This window comes from Amphibalanus amphitrite, unplaced genomic scaffold (assembly GCF_019059575.1).
Source record: "Amphibalanus amphitrite isolate SeventyFive unplaced genomic scaffold, NRLGWU_Aamphi_draft 000170F_arrow, whole genome shotgun sequence".
Lineage (NCBI taxonomy): Eukaryota > Metazoa > Arthropoda > Thecostraca > Balanomorpha > Balanidae > Amphibalanus > Amphibalanus amphitrite.
The window spans coordinates 638,530-661,747 of record NW_024881665.1 but is presented as its reverse complement, the minus strand read 5'-3'; the positions used below and the strand labels follow the sequence as shown (position 1 = coordinate 661,747).

The following is a 23,218-nucleotide window of genomic DNA, read 5'->3' as shown; positions in this document are numbered from 1 at the left end:
CTAAAACAATTTAACGATCACACTCTCTTTAGAGTTCTCCTTTTCTGCTTACCTACATGAAAGGCTGCAAAAACATCCGATGTGTGTTCCGCCTCCTCAGCACCTTCAGCATTCGTGTACCGCATGTCAACGGCAGATGACAGCCATTTTATCTGCTCATGCTGTCAGCCGTCCTCTAACTGCACGACCGTCACCTACGCGCTGTGGCACCCGTGCCTGTACCGTGACCAGGCTGCCCTGACCCGTGGCGGGCTGACCTCCGGCCAGTGTCCGGCCATCCTCTGTCTCGTGGCTGACCCGCTCTCCCTCTAACCCCTGACCTGTCCGTCCACCGGCAGGCGGTGGGCATCTCTGTCGAGTTCTGCAGCCACATCACCCGCGCGTTCGCTGTCTCACTGAAACCCAACCGCACCGAGCGAGCCAAGGAAGCGCTCACCAGCATGGGCTCCTCGGTAAGGCGGCCACGCCCCGGCCAGAAGTGCCTCGGCCGGTCCCCGGGCGCTAATCTGCACCCCGGCCGGCAGGACCATTGTTAAATCGGGCTCACTCCTGATTTGTTATTGAGATCTTTAGTTCGTGCATTTGTCTAGAGAGCCAGTTGACAGCGAATTAACTACAATAGTATTCAAATGCGTGTTTATTACACTGACATCAAGCTATTTGTTCAAGCTGGCAGCGCAGGAAGGCTAGTCCATTGTTAAATAAACGTCGTTTGTTTTTACACAGGTTCTCAGCGGCATCACTCTGACAAAATTCGGAGGAATTATTGTGCTTGGGTTCGCTAAGTCGCAAATCTTCCAGATCTTCTACTTCCGGTGAGTGTTTGCTGATGACAGTTATCTACCTATTCGTAAGAGCCAGCTGATACTGATGAAATAATGCGTTAAAATACCGATGGGTGGCCACGAGAAACGGCATGGCTACGTATTGCGGAAAATATCAATAACCGAATGTACCTCAATAGTTATGTGTCTTAGCCTTTCCTACCTGACCTTTCAAGTCCGGTCGGTTCAGTCCTTGAGTGACGCGGCTAGAGAAAGTCCAAGTCGATGACTGGAATAAGCACACATGGCCACCCTGACCCCAACATTACCAATCAGGGGCCTCTTGCACCAAACTACCTAGCTAGGTAAAATCGAAAAACCGTTTCAGAATAAGCTAATCTAACGGTGGTAAATTTGTTTGTAATAGCCCAATACATAATCCTACATGTGCTTGCTAGATTTTGCACGCAAATTGTTACATTTGAGACTTGGACTGGGTATACGATGCAAAATAATCCAAACATTGGTGCAAGAGGATTTTGGTGCAAGAGGCTTCTGAATGCAATTCTAACGAGTCGGTGGTCATGTATCGCTCTGTCAAAACGTTTAAACGTGGAGCCGATGTCAACATTTAGCGAAATCAAAGCTTTATGAAATGATAACGGCTGCTAGTGCTGGTAGAGCTGGTTATAATGCTACGGCTGGTTGTTCCTGGTTGTTACTGGCTGGGTGACCACGGCTGCTGGCGCTGTTTGCAGAATGTACCTGGGCGTGGTGCTGGTCGGGGCGACCCACGGACTCATTCTTCTACCGGTGGTGCTCAGCTACGTCGGTAAGTCACCGACTGACCTCCGAGAGCCGCAGTCTGACCCCGGGAAGTCGCAGTCTGACCTCGGTAAATTACGGACGAATTGGGCTGTAGTTACGTCGGTTCTTCAGACTGGCCTTGGGAAGTAACGTACCTGACTCCGGTAACTCGCGGTCTAACTTCGGTAATCGGCAAGTGTCGCAGTCTGACTTCTGGAAGTCACGAACTGACTTCAGTAAGCCACAGACAGAGTGGCACTCTGCCACCACCTGACACTGACGGCGCCCGCCCCGTCCCTGCAGGCCCGTCCGTGAACCGGTCCTCGCTGAAGGCGGCGCGCGAGGCAGAGGGCCTCGCCAAGAAGGCACGCGATGCCGAGGCTGCTGCAGATATGAAGGCGCGCGCTGCCGCCGGACTCGCGAAGGAGTCGCCCCAGGTAAGCAATAATTTGTCGCTAGTCTTAGCATACAAATGACATCTGATTCGTCTAATGTCAAGACTGATGAGCGCAAGACGCCCAGGGCTTTTGTCGCAGCTTACAGTCGGTCTTTTCTTTTCACTAGCCAGCCGATCATGACAAACGTCACGAATTGATCGTGTAAATTCCTCCGAACCCAACGGTGTGGTTTATTGAGAACCTCGAGGCACGCAGCGCTCTCCGCGCTCACAGCGCGCTACAGCCTAGCTGACGGCGCCGCCTCCGACCCCACAGAGCCGCGGGCCGCACAACAATCAGCCCACGGAGCACACCCACCTGTGATCGACCGGCTCATCTGACCCGACCTCGCCGCTCGGCCGCCCGGGCGCGGCCCCGGGCGGACGCCTGATGGACAGACTATTTATACTGGTGTACTCGTAACCGAATGTGATTATCGAACGTGTATTTAATCTGACGTGCCACGTGAGGGCCGTGGTCGGTGAAATGTATAACTTGACTCATAGTGCGTAATAAACTGATCAGTGCAATATTTGTGGAGCTGTTTGACTCAATCCGTAAAGCGAGGGAAAACTATCAACTTACACAAGGAAGCGGTTTAGGAGTTTTATTGAATACCATTCTCTATCACATACTACCCACATGACCAAGCACGAACGCCGAGTACCAAACAAAGAAGGCGGGGGCGACGCTTCGGATCGCCATTTCACGCTCTCCGGCGCCCGGTGTTCGGGACATGCACGCGCCGCATCAGCTCACACACTCTGTGCCGAACTAGGGTCTCAGATCGTCAGTAGCACGATAAAATATAAGTCTTCATAAATAACTGCCCACCCGCACCCCGGGGTGCTGTGCAAAGACTCCAACCGCTACAGAAGAGCCACGCATTCGACAGAGCCCCGCCTGATCACACGCATTTGTGAGAGAGAGAGAGAGATGTTACATCCGCGAATGCCCGCCCGCCAGAGCCCACCATTCGTGTGTAAATATAGACCCCAAGCGACGCAATTTGCCACATATCCCGACAGAATCCAGACGAGTCGCGTTCGGTGCGCGCTGACCACATCACCACCCACCGGAGCCACAGGTTCAGACGGCCTCACGCCGAGAGGAATGGCGCGCACTTGGAGTGCGCCGCGGCGGCGGTCCGCGGGCGAAGCTGAGCTTCCGACGCCGGTCGACAGGCGGCGCCCCTACTGCGGCGTCTTCTCCTCAGTCACTGTGGGCGGAGGCGCGCCGCTCTCGGCCTGCCGTTTGGCAGCCTCCGCCTCCTTCAGCGCCTCGTCAAACGACTGGGTCGAGTTGCTGCGCGACGAGGTCACTTTGCTCTGAAACCGCGCCCGGAGGAGAGGTCACGGACCGCGCACCAGCGACCCAACAGGCCGGTCACAAAACATTATAGAACCAGTATAACGCCTTTTGGGGCGACTAACGGAGCGAGCGAGAGGGTGAGCCTTGCACGTGCGAAATTACGAGGGGGTACCTCCAACTGAGTTGTGCACGGCACCCTACTAACCGGTCTCTAGCGATGTGCCAAATTTGAGCACAATCGGCCCAGCCGTTCTCGAGATCTGGAAGCGGCACCCTGCACGTGCGAACGTGCAAAATGGGTCCCAACTGACTTTTGCACGGCACCCTACTAACCGGTCCCTAACCATGTACCAAATTTGAGCGCCATCGGTCCAGCCGTTCTCGAGATCTGGAATCGACCCCTGCACGTGCGCACGTGCAGCAGCACCTCAACTCTGGCACATGGATATGCATTGCATAGTGGGTGCCTACCTACATGCCAACTTTCAGCGCAATCGGCCAAGTAGTTACCGAGATATTGCAACAATTACAACAGTGACACCTCTTCGTTTTGCACGTGGCACGTGCATAAGGGGTCACCCACATGCATCGGGAATAGTCCAATACTTGGTAGAAGGAATGAAGCTACCCTACAAAAATTACCGCATGTAAATCGGTCAAGTGGTTGCTGAGATATAAGCCTCGCAAAAGCGTGACCACGGCCGGCCGGCCGCTCATACTCAGAAATTTCCGTTAATCTAAGGAAAGACTACGCTCGCTTCGCTCGCTCCGTAATAATCAGGAGGTTTGCCCCTATCCAGAACACATAATTGATAGCGTCGTTATCGTGCCAAGACCAGACGTTAAAGGCTGAAACAGACTCTTTCCGCAGTCAGGAAATCGCACGCGAGAGCCTATTCAAATGCATTGTAATCCTTCCCGCATCAATCGCATGCGGGAGGTGCGTATGCTTGCTGCGAGCGTGAGTTACTATATTTGAAAAGGCTCTCGCATGAGAGTTCCTGACAGTGGAAAGAGTCTGTTTCAGCCTTAAAGCGCAAATCCCGTTCGGGCTCTCGGATAGGATTCTGGATGAGCTAAGAATAGTACGCAGAAGCAAGGCCTGTAGTACGGACGCACGGGTAGAGGAGCGGAGGCACGACAGAGGCTCCTGAGGAGCAGGTCACTGGAGCTGGTCGCCCGAGAACGGCGGCGGGTCGGTAGGAGCAGCAGCAGGAGCCGGCGGCATGTATTGGTTAGCCGGGCCGAGACTCATCTGCAGCGACGAGGGCATCGGAACACAGTTCTGCCGGTGGAGGGACTGTGAGAGGGAACACAGTTCTGCCGGTGGAGGAAATGTGAGAGGGGACACAGTTCTGCCGGTGGAGGGACTGTGAGAGGGAACACAGTTCTGCCGGTGGAGGGACTGTGAGAGGGGACACAGTTCTGCCGGTGCAGGGACTGTGAGAGGGGACACAGTTCTGACGGTACAGGGACTGTGAGAGGAAACACAGTTCTGCCGTTGGAGGAACTTTGAGAGGGAACACAGTTCTGCCGGATAGGGACTGTGAGAGGGAACACAGTTCTGACGGTGGAGGAACTGTGAGAGGGAACACAGTTCTGACGGACAAGGACTGTGAATGGGAACACAGTTCTGCCGATGGAGGAACTGTGAGAGGGAACACAGTTCTGCCGGTGGAGGGACCAAGAGGCGAGAGTGAGAAATGAGTGCTAAATGAAGCGAGTTGGTGAGTGACTTTGTGTGCATTTTTTCTCCGGCGTCAGGAAGGCAAAGGCTGGTAAGTGAGTGGGTTCGGCCAGACAGTGAGACTGAGGAAAAATTAGAAAAGTCAGTGAGATGACAAGATACGGATCACCGAGCAATGGCGCATTATGTACACGGATTTAGTACCAACATCGGCCTAAGTAACTCGTAACGCGCGTTCCCTCTCCTAATTTATCTGCGGTCCGTGAGGCGACATCACATCGGCTTGAAGTGAGCCGCAGCGACTCGGCAGAGGCAGATAACGCCCACCGCTTTAAAACGAACTGAAAGCCGATGGCTTTTCGGAGAGTTGTGAAAATGTCGTTAGATAGAGACGGACGGCTCAAACGGATCTCGAGCGACAGCTCAATCGATGGAAGGATTGAGACGGACGAGTCCCGCCCGAGCGTCCCATGACATTTGAGACGGGAGCACATGTGGCCTCAGTGCAGAGGTGGCCGTCGTCGATAAAGCGAGCCACCAGCCGGCGGGACAGCGGTCGGCCATTACCGGAGCGGTCAGGAGCCGGCGGCCGCGGCGACAGACGGCAGGCGACAGGACGGGGACGCAGGCCCCAGTGGCACACGGACTGTGTGCCATCGGGGCAGCGCCGGATAGCCGGAAACGAGGACCAACGGGGACAGAAGCCCTCCCTAACACACCCAGGGAGACAGTACGGGAGACACGGGAGGCGTGGGACCAAGCACGGCAGAACAGGAGACATAGGACTGAGCATGGATGACGGGCCCCTAACACACGTCCACCTCCACTCGGTTATATCCAGCCACGCACCAGATCGGTGTAACAACATGGCGGTCACTACCGCTATTAGCAGCTCAGTTGTCATGGCAAACAATCCTAACGTGATGGATTAGCATTCACAAAGTACTATTATGTGGCTTTCGCCCAAAATTACCAGACACACGTCGAGAAATGCGTGCGTTCGATAATCTCTCGCAGCACGTGATCAAAAGCGGCTTATGACACCGCCTGGACGTGTCAGCACTACTACCGAGCAATTCCAGCACCTGCGCAGAAACGTCCACTCTCGGCTGGTCTTTTATCGACCGGCGAGAGCAGATCAGCGGCAGACCGCCAATTACGCGGACATTATTACCGGCCAGCGACACAGGCGCAGCGGCCCATACGGACAGGGAGGGGGAGCGGGAGACAGGTAATGGAGAAATATGGAGGGGCCCATCAGTGGAGAAATATGAATAGCAATTGGGAAGGAGAGGAAAACGGATGGGAAGCGAGTTTAGGAACCCTAAGGTAGATACTAGAGGTATCTAGTATACTAGATACCTCTAAGATACTAGAGGTATCTCAGTCTACCTTAGAGAGAGGTAGGTAGAGAGCGCAGGCGAGAGGGATAGACGAAGAGTGAGAGAAGAGAGAGCTCCTCTCTCCCTCTCTCCATACACAGTGCACGCAGAGGTCACAGCGCGCCGAGTGAGGCCCTCCCGGCGGAACGCCCCGCGGTAACAGGTACACACGGACTGCACTGGTCAATTCAATGGTAGAAAGTGACAACCATGAGACCGAAGGCTGAGGTCGGCAGGGCAAGCAACGCACGGAACTGGCAACGCAGAGGACTAACGTCCAACACCATAACCAATGTAAATAAGTTACAATAATCGGGGCATTAGAAGCCCAGGTTCCACAGCCCTCAAGGCCTACAACACAACATCGATAACAGGAACGCCACTACAGAAGCTAAGCAGTCAGCACACACACACACACACATCCCCCTTTATCAGCTGACTCCATGATATCCACCAATACTCTCCACACCGCAGTGAACACACGCGCACAGCCGGACGGCGCCGGCGTAGGGCCGGCTACCGGACCCCGGGACCCTCAGTACAGTGACCCCGGCCGGACCCCGGGCCCTCTCAGTACAATGACCCCGGTAGGACCCCGGACCCTCTCAGTACAGTCACCCCGGAACCCGGGCCCTCTCAGTTCGATGACCCCGGCCGGACCCCGGGCCCTCTGAGTACAGTGACCCGGCCGGGCCCCGGGCCCTCTCAGCGCAGTGACCCTGCACCCCCGGACCCTCTCAATACCGTGACTCCAGGTCGGACCCCCGGATCCCCTCAGCACAGGCCGGATCCCGTGACCCTCTCATTAGTGACCCCTGCCGGACCCACCTTCACCGTGGTGACCATGGTGCCGACGCGCTCCTCGAGCGATTTGACGGTGGGCGAGTCGCGCGCCTCGGTCAGCTTGGCGCCCAGGCCGGCCAGCAGACCGGACGCCTTCTCCGTGGTGGTCTTCAGCGCCGCCTCGGTCCGCTGGTAGCTGTAGGGGGGTGGGGCGGTCAGGAGAGGGGGAGGGGGATGTCAGGGAGGGGGGACAACTGGTGGCCGCTGATCACATAAGCGAGTGTGTTTTATCATACTGTTATAGTCATGGTACACATATACGCTGAAAGCAACGTCCAGGCAATCAAATATGATACACATAGGCTACCACAAAGTAGAATGATACAAAAAACGCTGACTTCCCTCCATATGAAAGCACACATGAGGACAAAAGTACCGTGACAAAGAACATGTGTTTGGGATTTAATCAATTGCAATCATTGACCTATAATAAGTATTATATACTTACTATAGGTCAATGATTGCAATAGAGAACATTTTCATAGCGTATTGGCACTGACAGCCAGGAAACGTCGAAAACACAACTACACTGTCAGATAGGTAGTCTTCAAAAGTTGCAAATTGCTACAAAGTTAAAAAATTACTCATTACGCGTGTGTGTAAATTGGGGGACACGGATGTGCTCTTTTGTGTCCAAGCCGTTAGTCTAATAACATCTCACTAAAAGCCACTACATACAAGACTTAAACGAGAAGTAAAACTTAAAAGCGATACTGAGCAATGCAAAGATCCTAATGAACTCGTGCATTCATTCAACTTTCCATGAATGGTGTGATACCTGATACGGTCTACCCTGCATCTACGCTAGTTATACCTGTGAGTGATACGAAGCTTCAGTTACCATCTCAGACTATCCCCTACCGAGGGAGCACAGCAGGCTCGGGAGCGCAGCAAGCTCGCGAGCTCAGCGGCAGGTCAGGTCACCATGCTGACACTCACTCCACACGGCTAAAGCATGCGTGGCGGATGGGATCAGGCAGGGGTGTTCGCTGGGAGCATGCAGTGAGCGGGCACACGGATGTAGTTCCAGCCTCCCGGAGCCAGCGAGCGCCGCCGCTAATTAAGGTGGTGTCAATACAGAAATCCACATCGGGTTTCCCATGTTAACTGAACCTACTGCCAGGCAATAATGGTATAATGATAGGAAAAAACGACCATCATCAAAATAAATCAGTTGAAAACAAAACAAAGACTCAAACTTTTTGCTCGATTGAAAACAAATTTAAATCTAACACATTGAATTTCATTTTCTGGATTATCAAGATAGAATTTTGAACCGTTGAGCCGCTGTGCAACTATGAGCCACTTGTCCCGTGAAAAACCACGAAAAATGAGTCTCGCTCTGTAAGTGGACAAGAACCATTATAAGGGACATGAAAACTGCTTCGAGGAAGATTAGAAAACGTCAAGGAAATGTGAGCCGTGATATGTCATTGTCTTTTGTGATAATGAAACAAAACGAAACAAAAAACCCACTCAGACATCCCAATCAGATCGCTGAGTGCGGGGTAGTGCCGCTACGGCAGGGAGCGTCTGCGACTTACAGTGACATGGCCTTCTCGTCCTCAAAGTCCGCGCTGTGACTCTCCGCCGTCTCAGCGACCTCCTCGGCAGCGGTGTCCGCCATTGTGAAACCTCGGCTTCCTCTCAGACCGCGCCCCACTCACAAAAGTATAAACAACGCAGTCACACCCCCCTGTAACGCGAGCGCCAGGAAAGCCGTCCAGCCGGGCTGCTCAGAACTAGCAGGGCGGTTAGTGGATGGGGATGGTCCGGGAAAATCCCCGCTGAGCCGAGGGATTATTGTGACAAGTGTCCTGCATTGTCGAGAGCTTAACAAAGAAATAGTGAAATATCCCTGACTTACAGCCTAGCAGCTCAAGTGGTAACAGCGAAACGAGCCTCGAGGTTAGCTCACGAGCATTATTTGTCGCCGCATTTCATCAAGGGATATCGTCGTCAAAACGATGCATCCTCCGTCAAATTAATGGCCAGCGCGGCTTTATCGCTGGCGGCGAAGCCATGCAATAACCGGCGGGACCACCTCAGCGAAATGAGCGGCAATAAAAAGTGTCACACCGAATCAACCGCAATTGCCATTTCATAAACTCTACAGAATCAAGGGACATACCGCATGAGCTCGAGACTAACTTAGTCTAGGAGTCACATATTCAGTGAAAAAAAAAAAACATCTCAAAAGACGTCTTCATAAGACCCGACGGAAGTCTTCATCAAGCTAGGGCGACTGGCTGAGAAGTAATGCATCCTATTGGGTCCCAGTGGTGGCGAATCGCCGCGAGAGGAGCAACGAGAGAGCCGCACCTTCCGTGGCCGACAGAGTCTCTCCTGGAGCGGCACTGAACACAGGGCGTCACCGAACCTCACCGGAATTGGACAGTGGACACTGGGCAGATTCACCAGCGCGGGCACCAGAGTGTGCATTGCTGACACCACTGACACCCTGGTTCACATAGGGAGAGCGACACAAGGCCAGGAGAAATGAACGCGATATGAGTCCGCCTGAGGATACACACAACTCGCAGCCTGAACTCTGTCTGAGTGGATGGGATAAACATAAAAGAAAGGTCTCCCGCTATTGGAAACTTGTCCAGCTAATGTGTGACAGGAAAACTCATGAGAGTGTCTCCGAAAGACTACTTAAAACTTGAAGTTCGAACAGTTCGTTTTTTCTTTCTGACATTTTCATTACATGTGTGTCTTGTCCAACAGTTCCGCAGCTGACCAAGGCGCTACATGGCGTTGGTAATGGAAACATAGCTCGGCAGATGACTATCACAGGTGGCATGATCGGCACATGCTTGGCGACGAGTGAAGTGTGTGGACAGCATATCCGAAAGGTAGGTACCTGTATACGTGCTTTGGGAGCATCCAACCAGGGCTGGTGACTTATGATGCAACAACAGCACCAGCCGACGGCGGAGTGGACCAGTCACCACTCAGTTGGGCTGGGACGATCGATACAGAAACTGGCCAATCGAGGTTCAAAGCCAATCAGAAGCGCCGCCAGAGCACAAGGCGTCCATAATAGATCGGCAACATCAGCCGCAGACATTGGGAAATAACAGCCTCATAAATAGAGCATAACGGCCTTATAGAATATCAGTGGCTCTCATCTCTTGTGTAAGCTTCCTTGAAGCCGCCGAGTCTGAAATTGGCAATGTTATTTAACGATCTTCACCGCGGCATATCCAATCGATCCTACTATGTGTCAAATAGTCAATGGTGGACATGAGACCAATCAATGTAACTCACGGACACGTGACCTTTTCCAAAGAAGTTTCCAGAATCCTTGGCATCAACAGGAAACAGATAACATCAATATACTAATCAATCGATGGCATGACCAGTGGACCAATCAAAGCCGGTACGAGCAAAACGTCGCATGTAGAACATAACAGCGGCAGGAAATTGACAATCCTTAACAAAGTAAGCGACCAGCCGGAATGGCGGACAATCGAAAAACCTCTGATTCTAGCAGATGCCACCCAATATTTCTTTTTTAAAACTGATTGCTACTTCACCTTTCCAAAAGCCTAGACAGAATGCCTCCAACAACTACCCAGGAACAACTTACACCACCTGCCGACACCAAGCAACCACAGAGAGCTTTCACGACCAGTCCAACAGGACACCTTGTCACGCTCGGACCAGCCCCCAGGATCAGCGGCGGGCGGGGCAGAGGGACAGAGGCCGGGGGCGGGACAGAAGGGACCAGGGCCGGGACAGAAGGCACCGGGGCCGGGACAGAAGGACAGGAGCCGGGGCAGCAGCGTCCCAAAATATTTCGATTTGGGTGGGAAACGACATCCAAATAAAAATCATTTTGCACTCTCATCTCTAATATATAAGAGCAATTTTCCACTCCCAGCCTTACTGAGAATAAGCATTTGCATTGGGTCATTTTAATATCACATTTTACCTCATTATATAGAAATGTATGCCATTAATCTCTTTTCCACTCTTTTTGGGTGTTATATAACTGACTGGGGAATTTTCCACTCTTATTCCCCTTTTTGGAGAGGAATTTTCCCTCTGACACCCAAGCCGAAACACAATTTTGGGACACTGCGGGGCAGAATGGACCGGGGCGGGACAGAAGGACAGGAGCCGGGGCAGAAGGACAGGAGTCGGGGCAGAAGGCACCGGGGCCGGGACAGAAGGGACTGGGGGCGGGACAGAAGGACAGGAGTCGGGGCACAAGAGACCGGGGGCGGGACAGAAGGACCGGGGCCGGCTCACCACCCTGCAGTCCCGCGGCGTCGACTGGCGTCAGCCGACCCGAGCGGCGCCGCCGGCCATCGACCGGTCGACGCCGTGACGTCACCGAGCGGCGCGTCGTCCGGCCGCGGCGCACCGCCGGCCGACGGGTGCATGGAGGGGGTGCACGGAGGGTGCACAGGGGGTGCACGGAGGGGACGCCTCGCGCCGTGACTCACGAGCGCCAGTGACACCCCGTGGGGACCGGAGCGCTTCGTAGAGCTGGATACAATGTTCGTTAAAAGCAAGCATAATCGCAATAATGGACGCAATTCCTCTTATTTGTGAATTCGTATGTTTTAATTCCAAAATGGCCAAGTGATCGACTATGTATATTCGATTACACATGCACAGCTGAAATGGAAACCATGACGAGAGTCATACTGACAGGGAAGCGGAGCGACCAGCTTCAAAGGAAAACCGGGGTCCGTTCACGCCCCGAGAGCCCGTTTCGTGTACTGCGGGTCAGCCTAGCTGTACAGGCGACCGACTGTGCTGCCATCTATCGAGAGTCGGAATAACCACTGCTAGTGCAAGGACCGCAGCGCAAACTAAATTCACGAAAACTTACCGTCAGGACGCCATTGATGGAAAGAACGGTTTTGGATCTTATTATACCTACAACGTGCAGTTAGTATTTGAAGGTCTAGTAAATAAAGAGGGATGCATAAGAAGTGCATATCAGCGATGTGTGCCTCAGCTGAATGTTGTTGTTGTTGGACAGTTTCTGGCCCAAATCGTGGCTGATCAAACGCTGCACGATTGCGTGCTCCGACCGGAAGGCCACCCGGGCATTTAGCCTGAATTACGAGCTGACGGTTATGAAAAGTGGTAACATCCGTTACAGTACTTCTGATGAGCCCCTGAGGCTAAGCCAGCACTATTTCAATGGCGACTTGAGCCTCAGCATCTGCACGCTCCCAGTGCCATCACTCGTCCCACGGAGACATGCACGTGTAACAGGTCCCCCGGCAAGACTGCAGACTGATTGTCACACCAGAACAAAATTGGTTCATTGACTGGGAGCCAGCATAGAAAAAGGAACTAGTCCTTTGGAATAAGGTAAACTAGAGACAGGCCAGTATACAACCCAAACCACCAAATGTAGTGTTCAACCGTGTTAGTCCCGTCGAACCGTGTTAACAAGCCGTGAACAGAGTAGTTCCACCAGCACACGTCCGCGCGGACTGTGTTAGTTTTCACCGGGCCCCACCAAGAAAAACGGGGAGGGGGAGCAGGACTTACGCTGGCGTGTGCTGCGCCTGCTCCAGTTTCCCTGCCACCGCCTGATACCTGCAGAGAGCCAGACAGCGGGACAGCGGCCGCACAGCGCGTCAGACGAGCGGATAGAGAAAACAGAGGGAGGAAGGCAGAGGGCAGAGAGAGAGAGAGTGGGAGAAAGGAGTGAGGAGGGAAAGAGGAGGGGGAGTAGTGAGTGAGGCGTGAATCACACATTAACATCAATAGGGACATGTCAGGAGTACAGACGGACAGAAAACAAAAATGTTGGTCGTGGGAGAGTGAAAAGGAAGAGGAAAATATAAAACGGCAACGGAGAAAGTGGGGAACAAGGTAAAGATAAAGCCTGGAGGAGTACACAACGTGAAGATGGAAAAAGCAAGGGTCAGGTTAAGAACAAAGTATTGAGAAAGCAGAATAAAGCGAGAGGGAGAGAGGAGCTCCACCGTACCATAAGGATTAAGCACGCATAAGCGACTACACGCTACGGACAGACAGACAGACATAGATATGCCACGCTAGAGCGGCAGACCAACGTATTTGAGAGCCCCTCCACTCCCGCGGCTATGCCTATACCACTACAGAATATAAGTTCTGAAAACGGCGAGGTAAAACTCGGCAACAAACTAAAGATTTAGCTGCCAATGTCACGTCAACTTCACCGTCACCGCATTATATACAGGGAGCTCTGACAAAGGCGGCGACTTGAATAGCTTAGGAAACATTTCGTTCTACTTTCCATGGCAACCATGAATGAGTCATTTCCCTTGGGGCTGTAATCGCCAGTGAGCAGCCATGAAATGGCTTCCGAGAACAAAAGTAGTTAACCGCAGCGCCTACTAGAATACATCCTGAAGGAGTCGCTATCGGGTGATGAATGATGAGACCTTTGCGCCGCGTCTATGACCTCTAACAATCCGGGCAGATACGGGGTCTTCCGTCAACATATCCCGAAGTCTGGCTCCGATAAATCATAATAGGGCACCATCGATATTCAGCATTGATACAGGGGGGCACCATCGATATTCAGCATTGATACAGAGACCGTTGACACACAGAAGCATGCCTCTCAAAAGCGAGCTGTCCGGTCAAGCGGCTGTGCAACTGGTGGTGTCTTTGCTCGGCCAATGCGTGCTGCGGCCGTCACAGCAGTGGGGGGGGGGGGGGGGGGGGCTGCGATAGGGGACTGGCCCCGAGTCCTCCGCCTCCCCTGCTCACGGGCGTGCTGGCCGTGCTCGCGGGCGTGCTGGGGCCGTGCTGGGCGCCGCGGCCCGACCAACTCACGTGCCGCCCCAGCCCCACAGGCTGAGGCTACGCCATTAATGCAGCGGCAGAGGGAGAGAGGGGGCAGAGAGAGGGGGAGAGGCGGCCGGCGGCGGCGTCAGTCACAACAGAGGCGGGGCCACGGCCGACACCGAGCACCACGATAGCACCAGAGGGGGGCAGAAGCGGCGGTACACCCGGCACCAGCAGCACCAATAGCACCCAGCCCGGGTCACCACCGGGGCCGGCGGCTCAGCCTGGCGTCATATTGTATCTGTCCGACTCGGCGGTATCTGAGTATCTGGCTTCGACCTCCATGTATTTCTGAATTAATTTCTAGGTGTTATGAGCGAAAAAAAATATTCAGAGTATACGTGTCTCACCAGCAAATAAGCTACGTCTGCCTGGGTAAGTAAGCAGTACAGACTCACATAGCAGTGTCTTTTCATCTGGTTTTCATCTGGTTATAGTGCATATGATAATTAAATAATGTCTTTCTACTGCGTCGTAGGTCAATAGACGTTCATTTCAATTCAAGCTCTAGCTTAGATAGCTCACGGTACTACCTCATGTAAATGACACTTTCAATGAAGCCGTAGCTGATACTTCATACGTTGATCGGCTTTGCTATCACGTTGGACTGCGGAGTTCAAGTGAAGGACGTTAAAAAATGGAGGCATCGCCCACCCCAGCTAGTGGCGCGAAATTTCACAAAATAGAGCAATCAGCTCCGTAAGGTTAGCGGCGCTACCCGTCAATTGTGCAATCACTGAGAACTGAGAAGGGTTAGTTTCATCAGCCCGTGCCCATCTGAGGACCAACGAGTTAGCCCGCTCCATCCGTGCAATGCTGAGGAGGGCAGGGGTTCAGTTGGCTCCGCCCGTGCCCATCTGAGGAGGAATTAGAGTAGAGCTGCTTCATCCGCGCCATGAGAAAGCCAGTCCGTGTCAGCCGATCGTTCCACCGTCTCACATCTGTCAGCCAGAGAGCGGTTAGTCTTTCCCCTGACTCGGCCGCTCGGCCCGTCCGTCTCTGCCGGTCTGCGCTCACTGTTAGTCCGTGCGGCGTTAGACACTAGACAGCGCTGCGTTCTCCGTGCGCTACTCACAGCGGCGCTTCCGTGACCGCGTGCTGGATCTCGCTGATCGTGTCCGTCACCTTGTGGTACCTGTCGACGGCCGTCGGACACCGGTACAGGACAGCGGTAGAGCGGTACAAGACAGCGGTACAGGACAGCGACACAAGACAACGGTACAGAACAGCGGTAGAGCGGTACAAGACAGCGGTACAGAACAGCGGCACAGAACAAGGGTATAGAACAGCGGTAGAGCGGTACAAGACAGCGGTACAGGATAGCTGAGTACGAGGTACACAGCGTGTACACGGGGACACCGGTACACGAGAGCGGTACAGAACAACGGGAAACGGAACAGAACAGCTGAGTACACACCACAACGGTACGGGGCGTGTACAATGAACAACGGTACACGACAGCGGTGTAAGACAACGGTACTGAACAGAGGTACAGCGGTACAGGACAGCGGTACAGCGGCACAGAACAGCGGTACAGCGGTACAGGACAGCTGAGTACACACTACAGCCGTACAGGACGGCGGTACAGCGGTACAGGACAGCAGTACAGCGGTACAAGCCAGCGGTACACAGATACAGGACAGCTGAGCATAGCGGTACTGGGCGTGTAAACCGGCCAGCGGGACAGAATAATGGTACAGCGGTACAGAATGTGCACAAGGAAAGGCTTTGCAGTAGTACAAAATGGATCTATGTATAACTGGAAAACGGTTGAGAACGTGTACTACTGAGATAGTGGTACAGAACGCGGTCTACAGCGGAGTGCCATGTCATATTTGCGTCACAAAATCGCAAGACACAATGCACTGCGCACGGCTGAACTCAAACTCACATGTTCGAACAGATACATCCGAGCATGCAGTGACATGAAAAGGCGAGGCAATATGCCGGCGGCGCTGCGCAATAACAACGCGGCGCAGTTTGCAAATCAGAACGCACATCGCAACTGACGGCGGACAGATAAAGGAAGATCAGTAGCCGTGCTGGGATAATCTGAAAAAGATTAGGCTTAAAATACATCACTGTATTAGCTGGGCAACTAAGGCAGTATTATACAACGGCTTACCTATCCACCTGAAACTCAGCGTAAGACATGTGATAAATGTGTTAAACGTGTCCTTGGTTAAATCACGTCGATTATTCAGTCCCAGTCGGAATCGGCGTTCCTCGCCCGCATCTCCCTCCCCCCATCGCCTCCCCTACCACCCCCACCGCCACAGACTACCCTCATGGCCGTCCCTGCACCACAGACGGGCGACCAGCACAGCGGCGGCCGCACGCGCGGCCTACTCACGCCTGCGACTCTCGGACGTTTTTCAGGCCCTGGTTGACGTCGTCGGTGAACTCGCTCCACATGGTGATGCCCAGCTTGTGCTTCAGCTCCTGCGCCTCCTTAATCTTGGCCGACAGCGTCTCACGCATCAGCACAATGTCCTCCTCAATCTGTCGGCGGTGGGGCCATCACATCAGTAACTCGTCCCACATCTTACACCAACATTACAAGGAGCCATATGAAAATGAAATCGATGGGACAGCCAAACGAGCAATCATCTCATGCAAAAGTACTCGGTCAACCATTACACACCAAAGCACCGCAATGTTTGTTTTGTTTGTTTGTTTATTTATTGGGCTTCAGAGCCACAATGTTTGTCCACCAAACAACTACCCCATCCCTGTCCTCCCCCTCCCTCCACACCAACCGACTGGCGGCATTCACCCTGGCCAGGTCCTGCTTCCACTCCACCCTCCCTCTGTCCCTCTCGTGACCCCTCCTCGGGACGGCACTCACCCTGGCCAGGTCCTGCTTCCACTCCTCGCGCTGCCGCTCCTGCTCCTCCGGACTGAGGGCGGAGAACGCGTCCACGACTCCCGAGTCGGCCGAGGGCGAGGTGGCCGGCATCTCGGTGGCTGAGGGGACACGGGGAGGGGGATGTTAGTTGAAGGGAGGGAAACAATTACGGAGACTGATGGTCAGAGGAGACAGGGCCTGGCTCACCGCTGGCGGATTGGCGCTGCAGGTGTGCGTAGCCCAGCCAGTGGACGCGCGGAGAGTCCATAAACATCGTCCCAGTCACACTCCGCTAGCGAGGGCCACGCTCCGGTCACCCCGAGGGGGAGAGTCACACTACTAGGCTCGCCTCTGGGAGAGATGGGTCACACTCGGCGCAAAATTCCACAAGGGAGAGTCAATCCCAGAGCACCCCAACGATAGAGGGCTGCACTGCGCTCACACCTCCCTCGGCACACCGCACAGCTCCGACGAGCACGCCGCACTGCCCGGTGGCCAGCACCAGCCGTCCCTGTGTCTGGAGGAGGGACAGACACCCGAACACCCAGCCCAGGACGGCGGCCGGTCCCGCGCGCCGCCGAACAGTGCCGGCGGAGCGGGCTGCTCGTGTCACCGTCCGCAGATCGGGATCGATAGGTGACACCTGTGACCGTCCGCACCCGGGCAGAGCCGGTAATGTCTGGTGATGTAACTCAGGAGGTAACGGGAAGCACAACCAGACCAATGCCAATAATACGGCATTTAAATAGCCGATTTACTCCATCATATTTCATCAAAGTTTTAACAAACACATCGATTACCATACCGTTTGGCGAAAAAGCGAATTGATATTGAATCATATCTACATGCATACGTCCCTATCGAGTTATCCATGGCTGAATGAAGGACAACTTTCAAAATAAACAAAACACCAGACCGTGCTGACCCAGCTAATTTTTGCCCGAGAACCCGTGATGCAACGCGCACCGACGGGGGGCGCATATCCCCCCCCCCCCCCCTGAGGTTTTTCGCGGATAGCGGGAAAACCGCGGCGTGTAGCGCCGCGAAATTTGGTACGACTATTCTCTCATCAATTTTACACATGGTGTGCAAGTTTGAACCTCCTAACTTAAGTCGCAGGATGTTATTAGGTCACTAATAGCTACAATTTGTATATCTCGGAATTTTGATGTCGGTGACCTATGGTCAGGTTAATTTCGCGACCTCCCCATTATAAGTCAATGGGGGAAAAATCAACTCCCTGTTTTTACCACTAAAACGGGTCGGAATGGCCCCATATACCATACATGACTTCATATACGATCATCCTTCACTACCTTGAGGTCTGTTTTGCTGTTGGGCAGCTATAAGGTCATGTGACGTCATCAAAGGTCACCAAATGTTTTTTTGCCAATAACTCCGTACAGGAACAAGATACAGCCGCGCGGATGGTCTCATTGTGTTCAGCTCGTCAAGACGCATCGAATGATATACATGATGACCTCGAGGTCACGTGACCTGAGGTCAACCTTTGACTTTGACCTTTCGAGGTCAACATATATACCATTCGATGCGGATTGACGAGAGGATCACGATGATGCCCCTAGTTTTTTTCCTATCTTACTAATTCGAAAGTTATTCGAGAAAAACTCTCCATAACTAGCGCCGCCATTTTGACTTTTTCGACCCATGTGACGTCATCTTTGACCTGACCTGAAAATGACCTTATTAAAATTATAGACCTTGTCCGTGCGTATCCGATGCCGTTTACCGCTTGTCGCTATCTTGCTTCGTTCTCGAGATCTCAGGGGGAGGGGGGGCGGTCATCCGTCATCCGCCCCCCCCCCCCTCCCCGTCGGTACGAAGTTGGCGCAGCCCCCCGTCGGTGCGCGTGTTGATACGTTCAATTCTCTTACGCAATCAGCCGGAAATCGGGCGAAAAACGACACAGAACCACCACCAAAACACATGGAGAGACGCGCTAATAAGCAGCTCCCATTTCTGGCACCCCTTTCTGCTGGGCCGCCCTCGGCAGAGCGCTAAACCGGGTACCACCGACACAAGCTCGGTCTGGGGAGTTTTATGTTGACGGACGGAAGTGCTGAGCCGACACAGCTGTGATGTTTCCCCCAACCAGATCGAGAAAACGGACCGTGGCTCCAGTTTAGCGTAATTTGTGAAAGAAAAGAGTCCCGCTTGAATCACTTGTATAAATAAAGGTGCACATTTAGTGTTGGAAACTAGTGTTGGAAACTAATGACGGATCGTCAATGTTTACCGAATTGGTCCGAGTGATCAGCCGATGTGAATGACGCTGATGAGTTGAGATTACCACCGTGAGATCGGTACCGATCTCGTTCACACCACAAAAGACACGAGGGAACGCTGTAGTACCCACGGAAAACATCGGCAGTACAGGCTCTGCGACAGCCTGCCGTCCTGATGGGATCAGTTCTATCAATAGATACTGACGAGCTCAACAGGCAAGTTGACAGTGTGCCGCTGTTGACATTGCGGCCACTCTCATTAATTTAGTTCGGATACTGCAACAAACAGACATGTGCATGGATCCGAGAAAATGGATCTGGGATCTGCTCCCACGGATCCTGATCTCGGATCCGACGGAATCATAGATCCAGCTCTTTAATTTATGGAGAGATCCGCAGGGATCACAGATCCGAGTCTCATTTTTTGCTTGACATCCAGTGAGATCATAGATTCTCACGTATTTTTTTGTCAGCACATATATCCCAAAAAAGCACTTGTTTCAACTCACAAACGTTCTGTTTTAGTGATTTTATGTGATCGCACGTCATAATCCATAGTTCTATGTCACTTATTGGCATAGAAACCCTTTAAAACATAGTTTCAAAAATCAAATGTGGTGCATGGTGGGATCCACTCAGATCATGGATCCAGATCCATGTTCTTAATTTATCGTCAGATCATATGAGATCATAGATCCAAGATGTATTTTTCATGCCGGATCCGGTGGGATCATAGATCCCAACCTGTACTTTGCTTCGAGATCCACTGAGATCATAGATCCATCACTCGGGTCCATGCAGATGTCTGGTAACAAAGACCTGACTTATCCGCGTTTATTATCATAGGCCTGAGGCCGCTTGTGCTGGTGGAATAATACCGTAACAAACTGCTTCACTTTTCAGTCACATCGCACATGTTCGTTGCATCATCACACTTGTCATCTCCTTTGAGCCAGCTATGAGCTGCAAACGCGCCGCGTGTGGAATGTCTGCCATCCCACCCGCGGTTTGTTGAAACCGGATCCGGTCGTCCATACGGACGCCGGCGCGGCGCCGGGCGGCCCGACGCTGACTCACATTACAGACGGTCCTGTTCAATCCGGTGAGAGGTAGTTTCGGATTCGGCGGGGAGGGCGGGGAGGGGCGTCTGGTGATCGTTCGCAGTATGATGAATTTAATTAAATTGCTGACGTCCGAAGCGGTAGATCTGCGGTTTCAAGTCTCGACAACGCAACATGGCATTACAACATTGATATTGGGACATAAATCAGCCACTGTGCTAAAAGCACTACAGGCTAACAGCTCATTACGATGTTCATTTACAGTACGATATATTACGGTAGCTTTGTCTCACAAATTTGCATCACTAGCCGAGAAGTTTACATTCGGAGTGAGCAGCCGGCGTGACGAATCGTGACGAATAGATACCAGTCAGACCTAACACACTGCTCATTCTGCGCAATCCACCGCTGACTTGTTACCAGAGACTGCGTCGGGGGGACGGTTTAGGCTCCAAATGGCAATAACTCCGCAAAGTGACATTTTCGCAGGAAAGGTTTTTCTACGATAGGTGACATATGACACAAAGTTTAACATTAGCTCGCTTTTACCGGCATCGTATTTCTCTGGTCGAGACGATTCAAATGAACTATAACTTGACATTGAAAAGTCATTTGAAAAATCTGACTCAAGGTCAAAGGCATAACCTGACCTGAAGAAATAATGTTGCATACCAATAATCCATATCGTCGAGCTGAACACGTTAAATGTGTTTTCACCACCCTAGTATGTCTCTTTCAAAAAAATGTAGAAAAAAAAACTGATATTTACCTTTCATGGCCTTAGATAGCCTCAGGTGTCTAAGGTGGGGATAGGTCAGATTACCAAACCCTTGTCATCGCACACAAGGCCATACAGGGCCGAGAACCAGGGGAACTGGTAGCCCTGTTCGTCACTAGCAGCGCTATCCACGAGAGACAATCTAGGCGAGACCACCTCCCAATCCATATTTTGATTGTGGATTGCTCTAAGCTCTTAAATGTATAATACGATACAATGCAACGCATGCCTTTGATTGGTAGGTAATAGATATGCTTAACCTACTATGCATGATAATTCCCAAGTTACCCAGGATTGCCCGATCCATCAGATAGCAGGAGCCAGGCCTGGGCAAAAAAAAAACTTTGCTTAGCAGGAGTCACAATTATGTCAATACATCTAACAAAACATTTCAGTTAGGTAATTTATCAAACATAACAATTTATCGATCCTTTTCATGCCTCGTCCATAGATGTAATGTTAACCCGCGCACCGACGGGGGTCTGCGCCAACTTAGTACCGACGGGGGGGGCGGATGATCGCCCCCCCCCCCCTGAGATCTCGAGAACGAAGCAAGATAGCGACAAGCGGTAAACGGCATCGGATACGCACGGACAAGGTCTACAATTTTTACTAAGGTCATTTTCAGGTCAGGTCAAAGATGACGTCACAGGGGTCGAAAAAGTCAAAATGGCGGCGCTAGATATGGAGAGGGTTTTTCTCGAATAACTTTCGAAGTAGTCAAGATAGGAACAAACTAAGGGCATCATCGTGATCCTCTCGTCAATCCGCATCGAATGATATAGATGTTGACCTCGAAAGGTCAAGGTCAAAGATTGACCTCAGGTCACGTGACCTCGAGGTCATCATGTATATCATTCGATGCGTCTTGACGAGCTGAACACAATGAGACCATCCGCGCGGCTGTATCTTGTTCCTGTAAGGAGTTATTGGCAAAAAACCTTTGGTGACCTTTGATGACGTCACATGACCTTACAGCTGCCCAACAGCAAAACAGACCTCAAGGTAGTGAAGGTTGATCGTATATGAAGTCATGTATGGTATATGGGGCCATTCCGACCCGTTTTAGTGGTAAAAACAGGGAGTTGATTTTTCCCCCATTGACTTATAATGGGGAGGTCGCGAAATTGACCTGACCTTAGGTCACCGACATCAAAATTCCGAGATATACAAATTGTAGCTACTAATGACCTAATAACATCCTGCGACTTTCAAAGGCCTACGACATCTACTGTAGCTCTGGCACGGTGACAAGGTTGCAAAAAAGTGACTTGAGGTTGGGTCATTCAAAGTGACCTGGTGACCTGACCTTAAAAGTTAGGAGGTTCAAACTTGCACACCATGTGTAAAATTGATGACAGAATAGTCATACCAAATTTCGTGGCGCTACACGCCGAGGTTTTCCTGCTATCCGCGAAAAACCTCAGGGGGGGGCAGATATCCGCCCCCCCGTCGGTGCGCGGGTTAAAATTATGCCGTTTGGGAGGGGCAAATGCCCATTTTGCCCCCCCCCCCCTGGATCCGCCACTGAATATAATATTGTCAAAAAATATCCCTGAAATCTTCTTAAGACTTTATCTTGACATTAACCAACCAATAATTGTTTGACAGAAAAATGTCATACCTATACAGATTTGTCCTGGAATCTCGGTAGAACCGTTTAATGTCAAGTAAATACCTAACCAAGCTATATGGGAGCAACTAAAACCATTTCCTAAAACACTTACCTGGAGTAGACATCTTTTGGCGCGTTCACTCAAGGGCCTGTTGCAAATACAATGACCTGCTTTACAACCCTTCTGTAACTCTTTTTAGACAAGTTCACTGAATTCCAATGAGAAAACACCGGCTACCGATATGTGCGTTTATGTGAGTTCACGGCAAGGCTATACAAACCGTTCACGGCCAAGCTCCTGTGTTGACGTGTGCAAGACGTGTGACTCGCGGCTCTCGCTTGCACTGCGCCACAAGTCTGTTCAGGAAAATTGTGTTCCATAGCAGGACCCGCATCATGAACTTCAGATGAAACATCGGTTGCATAGCAACTTGGGATGGAAATGGCAGCTTTTCGATCATTATAGAGTTCAGTGTTTTCGATATACTCTGGTTTTGCGCTAGAAAAAGAAGGGTGTTATGCAACTTGCAATTGGTTATGTACGCAATGTTTTCGAGCATGCTCAACTGCAGACTATGCAGTATGCACGGTCATAGATACAGACTAGGCATACTGCCTTGGACTAG

General features: G+C 52.1%; 2 protein-coding genes across 16 annotated transcripts in view; one reads left to right on the top strand and one right to left on the bottom strand.

The window, feature by feature from the left end:
* The window catches only part of LOC122383709 (NPC intracellular cholesterol transporter 1-like), a 55,637-nt gene extending 53,097 nt beyond the window's left edge, over positions 1–2,540 (top strand). Inside the window, exons 21-25 of the mRNA XM_043370409.1 lie at positions 339–452; positions 727–815; positions 1,523–1,596; positions 1,875–2,008; positions 2,285–2,540. Coding sequence (XP_043226344.1) covers positions 339–452; positions 727–815; positions 1,523–1,596; positions 1,875–2,008; positions 2,285–2,332 — 459 coding nt within the window. The 3' untranslated portion in view covers positions 2,333–2,540. The remainder of the gene's footprint in view (positions 1–338; positions 453–726; positions 816–1,522; positions 1,597–1,874; positions 2,009–2,284) is intronic.
* Positions 2,541–2,601: 61 nt separating this feature from the next.
* LOC122383710 (tumor protein D52-like) lies at positions 2,602–23,206 on the bottom strand. Of its 15 annotated transcripts, XM_043370411.1 has the most exons (8): positions 22,874–23,206; positions 16,893–17,011; positions 16,398–16,546; positions 15,120–15,179; positions 12,755–12,802; positions 7,217–7,367; positions 4,439–4,604; positions 2,602–3,336 (listed from the first exon to the last, which is right to left on the bottom strand). In XM_043370411.1, the coding sequence occupies exons 1-7, from the start codon at positions 22,971–22,973 to the stop codon at positions 4,482–4,484; spliced, it is 750 nt and encodes a 249-aa protein (XP_043226346.1). In that variant the 5' UTR covers positions 22,974–23,206; the 3' UTR covers positions 2,602–3,336; positions 4,439–4,481. The 15 variants fall into 15 exon arrangements, with proteins under 15 accessions (XP_043226346.1, XP_043226349.1, XP_043226345.1 ...); XM_043370414.1 differs by lacking the exon at positions 15,120–15,179 and having other exon boundaries at positions 22,874–23,200; XM_043370410.1 differs by lacking the exon at positions 4,439–4,604 and having other exon boundaries at positions 22,874–23,198.
* Positions 23,207–23,218: the final 12 nt, after the last annotated feature.

What these genes read in the sequence shown, in the direction of transcription:
- LOC122383710 (XM_043370410.1), bottom strand. Translation starts at nt 22,973, where the DNA reads ATGGAACACAATTTTCCTGAACAGACTTGTGGCGCAGTGCAAGCGAGA. An exon ending in CAGGAGCTTGGCCGTGAACG is followed by an intron (nt 17,012 to 22,873) that starts GTTTGTATAGCC and finishes GTGTCCCCTCAG; the next exon opens with CCACCGAGATGCCGGCCACC. An exon ending in GCGGTCACGGAAGCGCCGCT is followed by an intron (nt 12,803 to 15,119) that starts GTGAGTAGCGCA and finishes GGCTCTCTGCAG; the next exon opens with GTATCAGGCGGTGGCAGGGA.